Raw genomic sequence first — 18,251 nt, 5'->3', positions numbered from 1 at the left:
AAATGCATCACATCATATTTACTTTTGAAGAACTCTACCTACAGAACAATTAGTAAGAAGGACAATAACAATTCAAGTTTCCTAGTACTACACTATGTGGGATAAAACTCTCGGATACCATTTCTAAACTTTTTAATACTATATTAATATAAACATACTTTACTTTTAGTTAAGATATCATATATACATAATACCGGAACAGAAATTAATTAAAACTAATTATATTTGCATCAGCTTTCCAGAAAGGTCATTAGGTTTTTTTATAGTATATTAAAGTATTTTTGAGTACTCTTTGTATTTTTTTTAATCTCTCTGACAAGATTTTTCTTCACAAAAAACGTTCAGCCCTTCAGAACCTGTAACTCATCCATGAAAAAAGCATTTCACAAACAAGTACTCTTTCATTTGGCTTAATCCTTGTCTTTTTTCCTCCTATCCTGCCACCACCTTTGTCCGCTGACAATCTTCCTTTCATTTCCGTCTATGCCAATCCTTTCTTCTCTCCGCCCCTCAAAAAATATGCCGCCCTTTTGTTACAAGTTTCCCTTCATTCTCGTCCACTCTGACTCCCTCAACACTTTTTGATCCTTTACAACCTTGTCTAGCTTAAAAGCCATTTTGAACCTCTGAATTTACTGCCCGTTTCTTGCCTAGCTCTGGGTCTTTTTCTTCCTCTTCCATGACAGATCCAGATTCTTTTCCTCCTTGCCTTTTAAATATAGTCCTTTTACAGCCAATGTGCTCTAGGCGTTTACCGTATTGTGAAAACAAGCACTGTACTGGATCCTCTTTCAAGTCCCTTGTACAGGGTCACAGGAGGAAGTTGTACATACAGTACAGTGCTTATTTCCTGCTGTTCAAATATAGTTAGAAAGCAGAGGAGGTATGATTTCAGGAAGACTCGGGCAGTAACAAGCAGTCTTCTAAGGACAGAAGCAGATTTTTTTTTCCTTTTCTTTTAATAACAGCAAAAAGACTGAGCTGTAATTCATAATACAGAAAGGACAGAGACAGGTATTTTGGGGTTCTCCCCACAGATATTTCGCACACATCGCACAATGCAGTACTGAATACAGACAAAGTAGACCACAAAGTGGAAATAGTTTATCTGAATAACAATTCAAGCCAAGATAATTACTCTGCTGAGAAGAGCACCCTGGCACTTTGTGGTGTGAACATACCCTAAAAGAATAGGGTAAAAGGCTAGGAGAAAATCATAAAACAACCTTCTTTAAGCTGAAAAACTAAGTATCATCAGAAACTGCCTGTTTAAGGAGTATGTATATGTGCATACAGTATGAAAGGCCCCAAGACACACTTGAAGACAGCAGAATCTAGAAGAAGGGAGTCAGAAGCCTCAATAATAAAACCTTCTCTTTTGGATGCACCTTTTAGGAAGTAATGATTTCCACTCTGGGCATCAGTATTTCCAATGCATTTACTGGATATAAATGCCGTCTTTTCCTCCTGCCCACCAAGAAAGTTTGGTTCAGAGAAGTTAGTTTACATAATAATTTAAATGACCCCACACTTAGTGAACTTACACAAGTATTGCATAACTTTATACATAACCCACTGGTTGTTGAATATCCCTCTGGGAGAGCAAGAATAACAGGCTTAATTTTAGTAAAGAGTTTCAGGATCCCCTGTAATACTTACGTCTCTCTAGAGAGAAGGAGGAGTTAAAAAAATCTTTACTAAGCAACTTAAAACTAATGCATTAGTATCTCAGAACAGTTGCATTAGAAAAAATTACCTTTTCCATAGAAGAACTTGCGGTAATAATACGCTCCAAGATCAATGTGTTCTATGATGTAACGCTTCACTTTCTCTCTGTGAATGGACTGGTTTTCTCTTGGTACTTCCAGTACTGAAACACCAGCATTTGTGCAATGGGAACTCAGAGAGGACTCAAAAGAACAACTTTCACCTGAAGAAAAAGATGCTGAATTTGCCCTAGAAAGTGCAATCCGTCTATCTCCTTCCCCACCAGTTTCGTTCCTGAAGTAAGGACAACTCAATACTAAATCATTGCTTTTCCCATCACCCTCATCAGCATCTAAATTCTCTTTTGAATTGAGGTCCTCTTTGCTTCCCAAAGGAGATTCACAGTTTCCTGTTTGGCCTGCTGGCATCTGAGTTTGTGATGCAGCTGAAGCCCCAGTGGTTATATTTTTTCTTTTTCCTACATTTACTCTGGTAGCCATTGCTTCATTTATGTTAAACAAAACGCTCTGAACATCATAATGTGCAAAACATTTCTGACAGTTCCAAGAACGAACATTTCTGTCAAGTCTATCATCCAGATCAGATGAAAACTTAAAAGTTTCATGCTCACTTTTAACTGTTCGCAATTTTCTAAATAGAGATGTTTCTACGGCTTCTGATTTTAGTCTCCGCTTGAAAGATTTCTCCCTGTCTCGACCAATAAGTAGGGCACTATCCATATAATCCAAGCCAGAAATCCTGACAAATTCTCCCCTGGAAATCTGCGCAGCAGCATGTAGGCTTGGAGAAACTGTAGGGTCACAGTGGAAAAACTCAGAAAATCCAAATGGAGCAAGGGTTTTATGTTCAAAATTTTCCACTCGGTATCCTCTTAGCATTGCAAAAAAATTTTCTCCAGACAAGCCTTGTCTATCAATTGAAGAGGTACTGCCATATTCTCTATGAAGAGCTGCTCCAGTATTTGGGTTAACAGCATTCTGGTCTAACACATCTTCAGCATCAATATCACTTATTGTCACATCACTGTTGCTTCTTTGCCTTATGGGATGAAGTCCCCTTTGAGGGGAATGAACAAAAAGATCTCCAATCGAGTATTTTCCCTCTGTAAATTCCAATTCTAGCTCTTCCTGCTGTCCATCACTTTGGTCATTTTGTCCGTTTGGAAGTACTGAGCCAACAGTTTCGTAACTGGTTGGAGGTCTGTTTTCCCAAGCAGCTTTACTCAGCTCTTTAGAGCAATCCTTTTTAGGTGGCCATTCAGATACCCTTGCTCGAACACCCATTTTAGGCACAGCTGGTGTACCATTTGTTTGATTATTTTCAGTTTTGCTAGATGCACTTGAAGAAACAGGAGGACCCATGCTACCATTCAAAGCTTTAAGTTTTCTAGCAAAATAATCATCAGATTGCATGCTTCTTGAAGACTCCCTGAACTTTGAGGAAGTTCTGCTAATTTTGTGCTTATCTTCTTGCAAAGACCTTTGATCACTCATGTCCAGTCAGTGGGAGGGGAACCACTACTATTGCATAAATATACTGTTACCTTTGTTATTACATTATCTTTTATGGGTCAATAAACTGCAATATAAAAATACAGTTACAGTCTTCCCAGAAGTGCAAGCAGAAATCTCAGTGTACCATTTTTGTACAACTTCTGTCAGGAGAGCAATCTTAAAACATTTCCTTCAGTTCAGACGCGTTCAGTAGAGTATTAATCCAGACAAATTTCTTTTATCTGTTCATAAAAAAAGAAGAGAAAGTGTATTACAATGTTTATAGTCAATAACAGTAAGCTTCCAATGTTGCTTATATATACAGAACACCCCATGAAACTGGAACTAATGAGACTTGCTTTGTATGGTTTTCTATCCTCTGCCTCCTTAAAACCCAACAAATGCAGTAATTCCAGTTTCCCGTATGATGCCCACAGGACGCGAGCAATTTGAACCTGCATCTCTCTCACGGGCTAACCAGTACACGCACACTGAATAGCAGACCAGGTCCTGCCAAGCAGAATAGCCACATACAATTCTCTCTGAGTTTCCTTCAATGCTGACAGCAACTTAGATACCTATTCTCTGTCTAATCACTGGGGTTTTTTACATAACATGAAAGAACACAGCCATCTCTAAGATAGCTTTTTCAAGTTTGCTTGAAACTGGCTAATACACACAGGAGTTACTGGGGCAAAACTGGTAGAAAATGTAAGCAAAATATATGAAACAGCACAAAGAACACTGTTTTGTCCCATTTAAAAGAACATTTTAAAGGTAAGTAATCTCTCCGTTATGATTAATTCAGTGAATAAATGTATTTCGCTTGTTTTCTCCTCTCTCCCCAAAGGGAGATTTACTTACATTCCTTTATTTGGAGTGTAAACTATTATTTAGCTGTGTAAAACAGTCATAGTTGTTTCTGTTACATTATATTCCTCTGGTTGGAAACCTAGACTGTTAACTCAGTTACTGGGCTAAAGAACACATCTGCTGTCTTCCACAAATAAGAAGAGACAGTAGGCCTATTGATAAGTGTTAATTTGCTCACCAAATTGGAATTGTTAGGATATAAAAATATTCTTCAGTGTCTTTAATGGTCTTAAGAATGACCATGACTCATGCTGTGAAGATTCATTTGCAGGCAGAGCCCATCCTTTAACCCACTGCATAAACCTAGACTAAAATAAGACACAAGACAGCATGTTATGTACTTCCTTTTCAGCTTTTGTTCCTTGAACAGAAATGCCAACATAATGATGTTTTAAGATGCTGCAAATAAGCATAATATGCATTTACCAGAGTTTAAAGAAAAGGTCAGGTCAAATTAGCCTGGAATATGAATTCTGCCCTTATTTCAGTGAAGATATCAGGTGGTAAGAGGAGCTCAGAAGATAGGTGTTTCTTTCCCCTACATTTAATGCCATAAAAATTCTAAAGAGTGTGAGGCGGGGGGGCAAAGGAATAATATGCATTAAAACTTGCAGGTTATTTTTTCTGCTTGTCAGAAATCAACACGAAGTTGTGTTTGATACAGCAAACTTTAGGACTCTTCTACCAAAATGGGTTAATAAACACAAGTTAAAGTTACAGTAGCATCATGATTGACATGGTTTCTACGTGACTGTTACCAGGAACGAGTAATAATAACAATATATCATTGCAGCTTACTTTCACTACATACAAATTCCTCAGTACTCCTGTTTAATGGCCAATGATGTCAATTAAAACAAAGGTTTTGGTTCCTTACAGGAGTCCAAAAGATTGTTTAAACAACCAGCGTGTTCAGAGACACAGTATTTCAAAAGTAGCCTGTAGAATTTTTAAACAAACAAATGCACGCTACCACCCCATTTATTTTCAATCTAAATCCACAATGTGATTTACTGTTTGGCCTCACAAATAGCTGTATTTGTGGAAGGCAGAAGAGAGGCTAAAGGCCACAGGAAAGCAAGACTTTTTTTTTTTTTGGTGGTAGTGTTAGCTTAAATACTTGATGAAGTATGGCCTGACTATTTTAAAACAAAGGTACATTGCAAAAGGTAGCATTTAAAGAGAGAATTATTTTTCTTTACAGTGTAAAGCTGGTATGACAGAAGACCAAAGAAATGCCTGTTTTGGAACTGTAGATCTACATTTTATTGGAAATACTAATATTTGAAGAGGTGATGCAGTATATTTAAGGTATACTAGTAAATATTTTTTTTTAAATCTGAAGTGGCCTAATTGACAAAATCTGCCTGTTTTTAAAATAAATGTGTGTGTTTTGGTACTCACCATTCCTGTAAATTCCTGTAACTCAGTATGACAGCATGTTTTGGTTGACAGCTGACCTATGCTGATGGATAGCACTACATTCTCCTGTACTTGTTGTTTAAGGTTTTTCTCTCTCTTCATACTAAGAATTTAGCAACTCACAAACATTCCCCTACAGATGTTGAGACTATTTACTAGAAACCAATGTTGTTTGCTGAATTTAATAAATTATTACTTCCACAAAGAATGCTGTCAATATGATCATATGTACCCTTCTCTTCAGACCTGTACAGTCCTTTTGGTCAAGTTCTTCGTTTCTCTCTCTTTTCATCTCATCCTAGCATTTAAGAATGGAATCACTGTCAGATATGGTCAGAAAAGAAAAGCTGGATGCCTACCCTGCTGTTGTGCTCCTGCCAACCCTTCCCACTAAGGCTGATGGATGTTATGCAAATAACTTAAGTTCCTTCCACACAGCTACAAAGACTTCCTTCTGAGCTCAATACAGCAGCTGGTTTGTTAGCCACAGTTACAGTTCTTTAACATGGAATGATTCCAAGTTTCCTGGGGACCTGGATACATGCCCACAAATGTTCCTGTGCCAGTAGCACAGCAATGAATAAGAACTGTACTATTGGACTATCCTGTCAAAAGGAAGCTGTTTGGTAACGCTGCCTCATGTCAGCCTTGATAGATGGAAATGAATTATTTAAGAAGTCTTTCTGTGATCATTTTGTTGATCAAGACTTTGGAAATCTGCCCCTATTATTATGTAATGTTATCATCCTAAAAAGAGTGCATAATTTGGATGAAAGCACTAATATCTACTATTTATCAAGATGACAATTCTATAAACCATGACTCTCAAGCTCTACTAATCTTAAAAAATGGGAAGTGCAATTTGATAAAATAGGAGTATAGGCAGGAATAATATGCCAAAAGCTGAAGATCAGACATTTAATTTGCATTCAATTGATTCTACACAGCATTTTCTGCGTGCTCAGAGGCTGGTTAGTTTCCACTCCCCAAAGAAACACATAGTAGGGTAGTAGTGTTATGTATTTTGCCAGTATAGCAGAGTAGCAGTTACACAATGGCTACTTTATGGGAATCGAAAGTCTGCAAGAAAATTCTGCCTTCAGGCCCGTACTTCTAAGTGCAATGAAAAAGAACTGTGAAAAGGAGAAATGAACATGGTTTGTAGGCTGCCTATATTTTCACAATATAGGCAATTTTCTGGACCAGATAACCCACTGAACAAAACTCTCACAAGGTACCACTTCCTAAAACTAAGGTTGCCACTAGAAAAAATGTACATAATTTTTGAAAAAGAAGAAAATCATACAAAAAAATTTTTTAATGCAAGTTCAAACTTGTTTCAGTTTGCTTATTTTTAAAACCAGATTACATCAGCAAATGTTTTTAGATTTACATATTTTCAGTATATCTATTAACAGCATTTATTTCTTAATGATTCCTAAATCAGAACTATTGAATTTTCAGAAGCAAAATGAGGGCTATGCCTGGTTTTTAAGCCATGCTACTTATTGGTGTGTCCAAGCCACAAAATTCTGGTCACACTGAACTGTGATACCATATCATATGACAGTTGATTATGATGTCACGCAGGAGAATTATTACTGCAGATAGGAGTATGGAAGAGGAAAATTAGTTCTTCATGCATTTGTTTTCATGCAAATGTCTTTAGAAAACCATGATATTGAAGCATAATTGCCTTTAAATAGAATATTTCTTTCAAAGTTTTCCATGAGGCACAGTGAATATTAAAGGATAACACTAACTATAATTGAGTCACTTATTCAGATTGCAGCTGTGGAAAATGGATTGGAAATAATACAATGAACAAATTATGAGCACAGCTCATGAAAAAAATGCTTCAAATTATTATACATCAAATTTACAATTAAAGCTATAACTACTACAGTATAAATGGTTACTTCTCATATGCATATTTCAGATACTTTATTAATATGCAGACATAGACAAGAGGCAGAAGAAGGATGGGAAGCCCCTATTTGATTAATGGAAATACATATGAGCTGCTGTGTAGTGAATATTTGTTGCACATTCTTTAGTTGTGCTGTATTTCCTCACATTTACAGTCTGCTTGCAAGAGAAATGCAAGAGTAGAAACTGAAAAGAATCCTTTGTTGAAATTACACAGTTACAGAAATGTAACTACAGAATAATCCACCAACAATCATACCACAGCTTAGCTGATTTAAGGTTGGGGGGAAGGAGCTATAACTAAGAGTGACAATAGCCTACATGATTCTCAGTGCTGGTGTAAGACCATCACATTTCTTATCAAAGCAGTGGAATTGCACTAGTTTGGGAGTGGTAGAAGATTTGGGGTAAAAAACACAACAAAACATACTCTGTTTCTTCTTCAAATACGGTTCCCTTCTCCAACAAAAAAAATGGCAGATACATGTAAATACTGAAACTGAGATGCAACGTGTAATTTTTGAGCAATGGATCTTTAGAACAGAACTTTGAATTCTTACAGCTCTATTACAAACATTTTTCAATTATGCAGCCTATGCAGAGTTTAACTATGAAACTGGAAATGAAGTTATGTCTTCTTCAGGTTGAACTATGTAAAGTAGCAGAGTGAAATCACAATTATGTTAAAATCAATAGCAAAACTACCACTGACACACTGAGAATCTTTCTTTTATACTCTTCAGTTCAATTATTTTTAACTGAAATTATGGAACCTAATAAAATAGAGCAAAGCCTACAACATAACATAATTAATAAGGTAAAAAGGAAACATCTTAACATGAAATTCTTAGACCAAGGAATTTTTCCAGGGAAGGGTTGAAAAAACATCTGCAAGCACTGACCACTTATTATCCCATGAAAGAGAGAAGAGAAAAAAAAAAGGCACCAAACTCCTCATAGGTTTTTATTAACCAATACCATTTTTTGGCAGTCGTTGCTAATTGCAAATAGAAGCTCTATACCTGTCAGTTAAGTTCTTGTATCAGTAAAAATTTTAAATAAACAGAATCCAAACTGTCTTTGTTTCCTTTCATTCTTTCCATTCATGAATCTAGGAGTCAAAGGGCATGATAACAAAAAAGAACCCTACTTATTGACCATTAAATAATCTGTTTTCTACAGGATGACTAAAATAACATCCAGAACATAATTTATATGCATGCACATTATCTCTTCAGGACAGACAGAAGTATAGCAGATGGGATGACTCTAAGATATTTCCCTATCTTAAAGTATTTAGATGTACTTATCTCTGTGCCTCCAATATTTCACAGTAATTACAATTTCCTTGTAAATATATTTATCCTTAAAATACTGATAATACAGAATTACAGTCTTCGAATGTTTGAGTCCTCAACACATGATGATACAGGTATGTCATGAACAAGATTCCTATGACGAAATATCAGTCAGCAGATAAACACAAGTAAATTTTGTATAATACTTTATATATTCAGTGTAGTTTAAGAGCTTACAAAGTAGGGAGTAAAAATCTGTTTGCATGACATATACTTTTCCTCAGCTAGTAGAACCTATTCAGTAAGAGAGGTCGGATTACACAGAGCATGAATTATTCTGAAAGAGTAAAGATGATTAACTTTCAGTTACAATACTGAAACATTGCATTGAAGCAAGTTCCACTCAAAAACAACAAAAAAGTCATTTTCAGGGGTCTTCTCAAGCAAGTTGGACAACCTCTGAATCCTCAGTAGAAACAGTACTGTCTACAGGCTCAGAAATTGTCATGTGTCCACTGATTCTTGAATTGCCCCTTCCTGCCTGAATGCATGTTTTCTCATTTAAATTGTATAATCCCCAAGGCAGGGACTATTTATTTGTCCTGTTCCAACAGGATCCTCATATGATGACCTCACTGTATGGGATGCTATAAATACTATGATAATCCAGTTCGTAAACAAGAAGTGTACCAAGTCACTTTCAGAGGCAAAGCTTAGAAAGATAAAGATAGGACTTGTGCACCACATTCATATTATGCAAACACAAGGAAAAGGAGTACCATGTACTGACTCTAAGCAACCATTTGCATAATCCAAAAGGAAAGTCAGTAGTTGCTGAATAACCTGTCGGATGAAAATGAGCTTTTGACAGCCAATTGTATGCATTGGGATAACACTCAAAAGAGAAATTCCGCATCTGCAAACCAACTAGCAGAAGATTATACAGAAAGGAGAATATTCACACTGTATATTGAGAAAGGAACATACTACATATGTTCCATTTCAAAATAAACTTTTTACCTTCAAGTTATTAATACACATTAATAAATACTAAGAATGCCAAGCTTTTTTTACGTAAAATACTGGCAGAAACAAAAAGCAACTCAGCGATTTAGAAAAAATAATGGAAGTGTATTCCATTATTTTAAAACAATGAAAAGAACATATTCTGCCTTTCCCAGAATTAGTCACATCAGAAATTATCTTTTTTGTTATAATTCTAGCTCAGCGCAAAAAATGGTTATTGAAATTCCAATGAGAAAGCACTCTGCCCAAGAGCAGGCATAGAGAAAACCAGGGGAAAAAAATAACCCAACCCACAGAATATTACAAAACGTCTTGTCCATTTCATAAAAAACAGTAACACTGTAAGAATTTTTGCCCTCACAATATATAACAAATTGCTACAGATGGAATGATGTGACAGAAAAATTAGAAGTAGTTAAACATGATTATCTATACTTATCAATCTACAAAAATTTAAAACTTCAGGAACAGAGGGTGATTTCTAACAGAAACATATGTTTAGATAAATTTCTGACTGACTGTGTTAGCACTGTATTTTCTAGAGAAATTATCTCAAACCTTTTTTGGGATACGTGTGTAAGGCTGTTTTCACATATTGCATAAAATTGCTTTCGATTATTCTGAAAAAAATTAAGAATATTGGAGTTGGCGCCTCCTGGGGTATCTGAAAAAAGGGTTTTTAATTAAAGGTTGATAGGAAATGAGACACGCACTAACATTTTGACTGTTAGTTCACATTCGGAGGTAGAAATTTGGAAGCAAGTTCAGAGGCTGCACTGAAGTTGCATAAGAAGTCAAGTACTGGAAGAGGAGAAATTGTTCAGTAAGAGAGAACAAGATTGCAAGCTTTGACTTTTCAGAGCCAGTATGTCACAAAAAAATCATAAGAGGCAATTCCACTTTTTATAAGACTACTACAGTGAGGCCCAAAATAAAGCTTCTTCCACTCAGTGAAAAAATAAAACAATAAATCTATTAAACAGCTGAGGCTGCCTATTCCATGAAGCAGGTTTCAGATTCTGACACAGCACTCAAGAGCTTTTGAAATGGGCAAACCCATTTTTAGCCAGAAGAAGAAAGTTCTTTTATATGTTTCTATTATAACTGTGTTTCATAGTAAAATGCTGCTTCAGGCAGGAGCAGAGATTAAGCCTGCCATGTTCACATTGGAGAGGTCAGACTATTTGCATTGTCCTAAGCACACACTTGGATTCCATGGTATGAGCTCACAAACCCATACATTGGACATCATCTCCACAGATCACCAAATTCCTCTAAACAGCAGAACACTTAGCACTAGAACAATATTAATGCTACTTCCAGCAGAAATACTCTCTCCAATGCATCATGAGACATACTGCATATGATTTTTAAGGGCACCTAATTTTTTGAAGTAGAAGAAAGAGCCTCCTTAAAGGAAAAGGCACACTCAGTACATCCATCGGTGAAAGAGATAACCAAAGAGGGTGCATGGATTTTAATCATGGGGACACAACAGCTTGAGTTTGAGAATCAAACTTCCTATTCCATTCCAAAAATCTTCTGTTTTGACAAATTACCATTAATAAGACTGTTAGTGCCCAATGGAAACAGACATTCCAAAGTGGATTCAATGGAATAAACTGTAAGGACTGTAAGTGATAACTAAGAAAAGGTTGAACATTTGTTCTGCTTATGTTCATGAGAAATAGGTATGTCATCCTACAGATCTCCATACACTTACTTGCAGCAGACCTTGCTGGCTCAAAATAATCAGATTTTTGCATTTAAGGCATATGTACAAGAATATATTTTACAGATAACCTCTCAAAAATCCATCAACTGTATAAAACTTTGGGTACCACAGAACATCTGGATATGACATTAATACTTAGTGCCTACAAAATTACACTATTTTGTTACAGATGCTATTTTATCCCATCTCCTGTTGTACGTAGATATTTGAGAGAAAACTGCAATGATTGAAATAAGATTTGAGAAACTTTGCTAAACGTAGATTATTTTTTTTTAGATTTGTCTTCATATTCCCCCCCCGATATCAAAGACATGTTCATGTTTTTTGAGAGTTTTCCTGTAATAACACTATTTCATGATACTCAAGTTGGTCTACCACAGGACTCTAATTTCTGTATCTATTAGAAAGGCTCACACAAAGTTAATCATTCCAGCTTCTTTTGGGACAAAATATCATTCCAGAAAAACACTATTTTGGCAATGCTCTAGAGAATTCCTATAGACTGGCCTTACAACTGTAGGCCTGTGACACCAGAGGGTCATCCTCCAGCTCCTACCCCATCATGTGAGTAGGCAAATTGCAAATGCACTATACAGTCTCTCTGCACATATGCAGCATCATCCAGTGATTCCTCATACATTCTACAGTTTCCCAATGAAATGCACAAAGGCAATGTGCTGATTCCCTTCCCTTCTGCTAGACCTATTGCATTCCCCTGACATTTCCAAACACCACCTGGCACTAAACAATACAGTTTGAGCAAAAAGCACCCCTGAGACAGCCAGCCTAGAGGCCATTTGTTCTACAGCTTCATACAGCTATTACCTAGTTCTTACCAAGTGAGTATCTACAATAATGAACACCGTGTTTCTCAAAATTTTTTAGTGTGGCTCCTGTTAAAAGTCCTGTCTTTGTGCCATCCTGACTAGCCACGTTCCTCCAGGATGGCTGAAAATAGTCTGTAATTACTAAATGGAACTGTATACATTCACTTACACACTCTTTAGGAACTGAGCTGCTACAGCTAACACCACTTTCTCTAACACTTTGCAACCTCTGGGCAAAGAGGGAATCACAAAGTGGATAAATGCAATTTTAGAAGTTCAAGTTAGTTCATTGCTAGGGGAAAAAAGAGGGTAAGTCCACTTCATACTTAAAGCAAAGGAGAATTTGAATAATCTCACTCATCATAAAAGTTCACAACAATGAAAAAAACCTAAAAGAACATGCTCTCCCACTAATCAATAAAGAAACATTGAATACTGTCTATGACAACAGATGGAGTCTTCAAAAATTCAAAACATTCTAGTGTGGACGAGATCTAAACTATTCAGTAGGAAGAGAGTACAGAGGCACATTTTATGGAAAAAATAGATATACTAGCTTTGCTTCTGTTTATTCTGTTTACAAGAAAGTAAAACAGAAAATAAGTTTTAGGCCATGTCATTTGGCAGTAGAATGGTCTGATGTCATAGTTCTGAATTATCTAAATTATTTTTAGGAGTAATAAAGGAAGTGGTTGATTAAACTAAAGTCAGTTTTAAAGTAAAAGGAAACATCAGCCTTTATCTTCATTGTTTTTTATGGAAACTGTTTCAGTTTGACCTTGGTTCTTTATTAACTGGCATGAACTGTGAGGTAGCATAAACTGATAATATTACTGGCCAGTTTTCTGAATCTTTCAAACTGACTGGGGTTCTGCTGTTTCAGATGTCAGCAAGTAACTTCTCACATACTTTTGCATCACTTTAGAGTTCTAAAGTATTATTTCACCTCACTGAACATCAAGATGTTTTAAAGAAGTTATTTTCTGAGAACAGAGATTCACTTTTTTCTATCGTTTCTCCCTGAATCAAAAGAGCAGAAATTCCATATAGAAAGAAAATACTTTAAAATCTATGGTGACCATAACACACTTAATTCATACAGTCTTACTACATAAAAACAATTTTGTTCTTAATCTTACAACGTATATTTGGAAAGCAGATTTCATAATATTAACAAAATACATTACATATCTTGGTAGTTACCAAATAACTTGGTAACTTGTGTCCACATGACATTTCCTAGCACGTGCAATTGAGCCTGGGCCACCTGGCACTGAACAATACAGCTTGGGCAAACAAGCACCTCTCTGAGACAGCCAACCTATAGGCCGGGTGTTCTACAGCTTTGTAGAGTCACGGTTCTTTTTTGAGGAATAAAACCTTTTCACATGATTCTAGACATAAACAGAAGAACAGTAGCTGGAGTGAGAGAGTTGCTAGCAGCATATTGTTCTTCATTTTTCAGCAGTCCACTCAAATTCACCACAACTTGATAGCAATAAAAAGTCATTGCCATCTGTTCAGTGATCATTTGATATCTTACCTAGAATCAAATTGCTGTCAAGGTAAAAAACTTGTTGTCAGTAAGACTTAAAAGGGTCATAATGGAACTAATTTTGGTTAAAGTTTTATGTAAACTTTATGAAACACTTCCTTCCGCTCCCCTCTCAAAAAAAAAAAACAACCAAAAAAAACCAAACAAAAAAACCCCGGTAAGATAGTTTAATCATTGCACTACAGTTTTGCTTTTAGTTTGTTAAGTTAAAGCATATGTCAGAGAACTTTCTGGAATTGTCCTGCTGAGAAAGTATGCTATATATTTTAATTTTAAACAGGAAGAAAATAACTGTCTTCAAAATTATAGTGTGGAAACACATCTTTCAAAAATTCTGAGCCAGATCAGCAAGACTTTATTTTCCTAAATTGAAAAGAAGACTTCTCGTCATATATATGCATTTTCCAGACAAAGTCATCATCATGACTGGGGTTAAGGAACGCAGATTCAATGTTGTATTCCTTCCTGTTAGAGAGACATTAAATAAAATGTCTATAAGCCTTTCTTGATTTTTAGCAAGATGACAATAGAGTAAAGTAGCCTTTAAAAAGCTACAACCCTAAAAATAAGTTTCTAATAATTCAGGAATCTTACTTCTTTGCACCCCCCACCCATGCTACTATAAGTCTTACCTCTTTCTTTGGATTCTGAAAAAAATCTTGTATGGTGCGACACATGAGATGATAGCTACAAGCTATCATAAGCATGCTATCATCTTCCTAAATCTACTGCTTTATGATAAAGGACCAAAAGGCAAAAATTTTGAAAAAAGAAGTCTTGCTTTAAGACAACTTACTGAAATACTCAGTAATTTATTAATCAGTAATTTACCTTTAAATAGCTCTCTGAACACACTAATAAGAAATCATACTGTTAGGAAGTATGAAAAATATAACTGTGGTCCAGTGCTGGTAAGCATGGGGTATGTTAATTATAAATTCACATTCATCTGGAATGGTTTGCTTTTATAGAGCCAATTTTGTTTTAACTTTTGCTTTTAAAATTCTGATTATATAACACCCCATCCAATAATTCAGACACTGAATTTTGTATTTGATTTACCAAGTTCTGCTCCTTATGTAAATGAAAACATTCAAATAAGAGGGTATGATTAACCGATCCAAAGCATTCACATACAAGCATAGTAATGCAGTGTAGGCATTGTAAAAATTCTGCCTCTGAATTTCATTATTGGCCTTGATTTAGCACAAAGTTTCTGGTCAGCCAACAAACTGCATATCATTCATACAGACTGCACATTTCTGGAACTGCGTTTTTACTTGCTGTCAGTGCATATCTGCCTCTTTTTTGCAGCATATTTGAATTAGAGAAACTACAGATTTATTTCAAAGTCCAAATTTAGAGAGGAACAATCACATTTGCTAAGTTATGACTCTTAGAAAGCTCAGATTAGATTATAAGAGAAACTACACATTTGACATATAACCTAAGTAAACAGCATTCCTTCTCCTTTCCAGTGCATACTCACCTACTTTATCAGTAAAATCCACAGATTATTTTTCCCCCAAATTCAGGACATTATGAAATAAATCCTGTTTTCTTCATAATCTAGAGAAATGTTTTCCCCTAAACTGAACCCCGACTGCATATTTGTCAACAAAATATAAATTGCTTACAAAAGGTCTCAGCTATTTGTGTCAACATTACGTATGACAGAATGTAAGAAAAGTATCCTTATCTAGGGCAATTCATAATGTAAGTGATTTTAAAGGACTTTCTACAGAATCTGCTCAGCTAGCTTTTCTGCATTTTTAAACAAATAAATGCACATGAGAATAAAAAAAAACCCCAACCAAACAACGCAATTAAAGATGCACTAAAATATCCATACAATAAGTTAATGTGAATTACTACTGGCTTGAATAAAGTATGATCAGTAGTCTTTTGTAACACAAAAGGCAATAAAATCAAAATAGTCAGGGACTTCCTAACCATCAATTGCGATGAACTATTTTTCACTTTAAAAAAAAATAACAAAAACCCCAACGCCAAAGATATCCAGAATTTTAATAAATACTTATGTTTCTATGCAAGTGTATAGTTCAGTTGTTTGAATTTTTTCCAGCCGAACTGTATGGGAGCAAACTTTTGTGCATGTTCAAGGCTGCATTCCTCAATATGGACACTCACACTACAATGTGTGCATGAAGTACGCAAAAATATTTTTGCAAACAAATGCATCCATACTCTCATTAGTCTGTAAGTCCACATTAACAATGATTTTGCAAAAAAAGTGTATGTAAATTTTAGTACCATCTTTAAAGTTAAGTAATCACAAATTCCCTCTCATCTTATTCTTTAACTACTCTAAACACTGTTTTATAGTCTTAAATTGAACTAAGCAGAGATTTTATAGGCTCTAGAATATTTTTAAGACTATGGTATCTAGCAGGAAAAACACCTCTTCTTCCTAGAAGATAAATAACTTTCTGAAAATGCAGACTAAATTTCTGGTCAACAGTTTTGATTTTAGATGAAGCAAGACCTTTTTTTTTCCCCTCTTAGCTAGAGAACTATGTTAAAATAAAAAGCTTGGGTAACAATCTGGACCAAAACAGAGGGGTGCAAACTTGCTAAGTAATCATCTAAAGCCATATTTAGAAAAATTAAAAGGCTACTTGCACTTCAGAAGGCTTGATTACATGAGGGCCGCATTGGCAGTGACACAAATTTAAATTAGGAAATTGTAACGGACTGCTCTGAGAATGGGGGTGTGGGGGACACCCACTAAAACTATGTTTTATGGAACCATGTCATTCCACACAGTTTCAGTCTTATTTTTCTTATTAGTCTTATTTGTGAATCTGCTAATTTCTATCCAAAATGCCAAATCTTGAGGGGAAAAAAAACAGTGCCAAACTCTCATGAATTGCTGTTTCAGCATATAGCAGCCTTTCATCACATCATTAACTAGGTTGTCAACATTTCACTAGGAAGATTTCATTATGCAAATTTATATTTACAAAACAAATAGCATATATACAGTTTTCCTTTCATTCTAAGGATTTGTTAACTTTCCGTAGAAGTGATGGTGTGCATCTGCATGCCATGTTTTGCTGCATACACCAGGAATTCTTTGCCTCTCATGATGTAGCTCTCATCCATATTTATTCCAGTGTTTTCCTTCGAATGCAAGAGTCTTTCAGTTTCCCATTTTTATCTCACATGTTGAGGATGCTATGTGCTTCTTCACTTCCTCTTTTCTCTATTTCCATATACTAGGAACCATGTATTCACCAAATTATATCCAATTCATGCAACATTTTCCTTCTAAATCCATTACTTCTATCATCCTCCTTTCAAGGAGCACAAGCCAGATAGTTTACGTGTGTTAGGACCATGACACCCTTTGGTCTGGAATGAGAGTGTTCACAGATAACAGTTATTCAGGCATAGCTATTCGGAATGTAAACAGGCCAATAAGGTAAATTAAGATGTCAGGCAAAGTTAGGATGGTAATGGTTGTCATCAACGATTTTTTTTAATTTGCAGGCAATTACAGAGATGGCAAAAGCTAGCAGCTTTGCTCATCACCAGCCAAAAGTTCCCACACGTCCACACTATCTTATTTCTGTTTTCCACCCAAATCAATTGGTTTCTGCTCACTGATGCCTAAAACCATCCTGGAAAACTCAGAATTAATCTGACCCCTTGTTCAAAATCATCTGTTATCAAGAAGTGATCTATCTGGTCCTGGCAAGTTCAGCCTCCTATAACATCTTGAAATCAAAATAAACATCCTACATCATTGTCTTCCCCCAAGCCCATTTCTTCCTCTTTTATAAATATCCTTTTCCTTGTCCTTTCCAAGGTCTACTACTCCGACAGAAGTCCAGCTTTCCGACATAGCAACAGCTCAGCTGACTTTAAAAGCACGTCTCTTTGTTTTAGCCTTCTCATCTAGAAATATTCACTTCAGGTTCTATTTCATTCTCCAGTTCTACTATTCATTTCCTCACTGAATGCTTTGTTCTCTTTGATGTCACTACTGTTCCTCTACTGCCACTTCCTTTATCTCAGTATTTTTTCCTTCTTACTAATATCTTCCTAAAGTATCATTCATCAGTCCTTTCTATTCTACCAAGATACATCTTTGTGGCATCCAAGACAGTCAGATGAGACACTGTACAACATTACCAGCATCAGTTACCTTACTTTCCTTTATCCTTCTTTCCAGGAGAGTAAGGAAGCTATGGGACTTTTTAAAATGTCCACTATGCTGTATGATTATTTAAATGTTGTTTCTTTTTGTTTGAATAAAAGGGTCTGTACCTACGCTCAACAGTTAATACCATGCATTATACTTAGGTGCTAACCCATCCAACCCAACCATCTCCTGTCAAA

The 18,251-nt window shown here is 35.8% G+C and overlaps 1 protein-coding gene across 3 annotated transcripts in view; it reads right to left on the bottom strand.

The window, feature by feature from the left end:
• SIPA1L2 (signal induced proliferation associated 1 like 2) overlaps positions 1-3,260 on the bottom strand; it is an 87,540-nt gene extending 84,280 nt beyond the window's left edge. For all 3 annotated transcript variants that reach the window (XM_059829186.1, XM_059829193.1, XM_059829202.1), the window contains exon 1: positions 1,757-3,260. In XM_059829186.1, the coding sequence (XP_059685169.1) occupies positions 1,757-3,221 (1,465 nt within the window). In that variant the 5' untranslated portion in view covers positions 3,222-3,260. The remainder of the gene's footprint in view (positions 1-1,756) is intronic.
• Between the last annotated feature and the right edge of the window lie 14,991 nt (positions 3,261-18,251).

The sequence above is a fragment of the Gavia stellata genome, chromosome 2, assembly GCF_030936135.1.
Source record: "Gavia stellata isolate bGavSte3 chromosome 2, bGavSte3.hap2, whole genome shotgun sequence".
NCBI classification, from domain to species: domain Eukaryota; kingdom Metazoa; phylum Chordata; class Aves; order Gaviiformes; family Gaviidae; genus Gavia; species Gavia stellata.
This window is presented reverse-complemented; position numbering and strand designations above follow the sequence as displayed.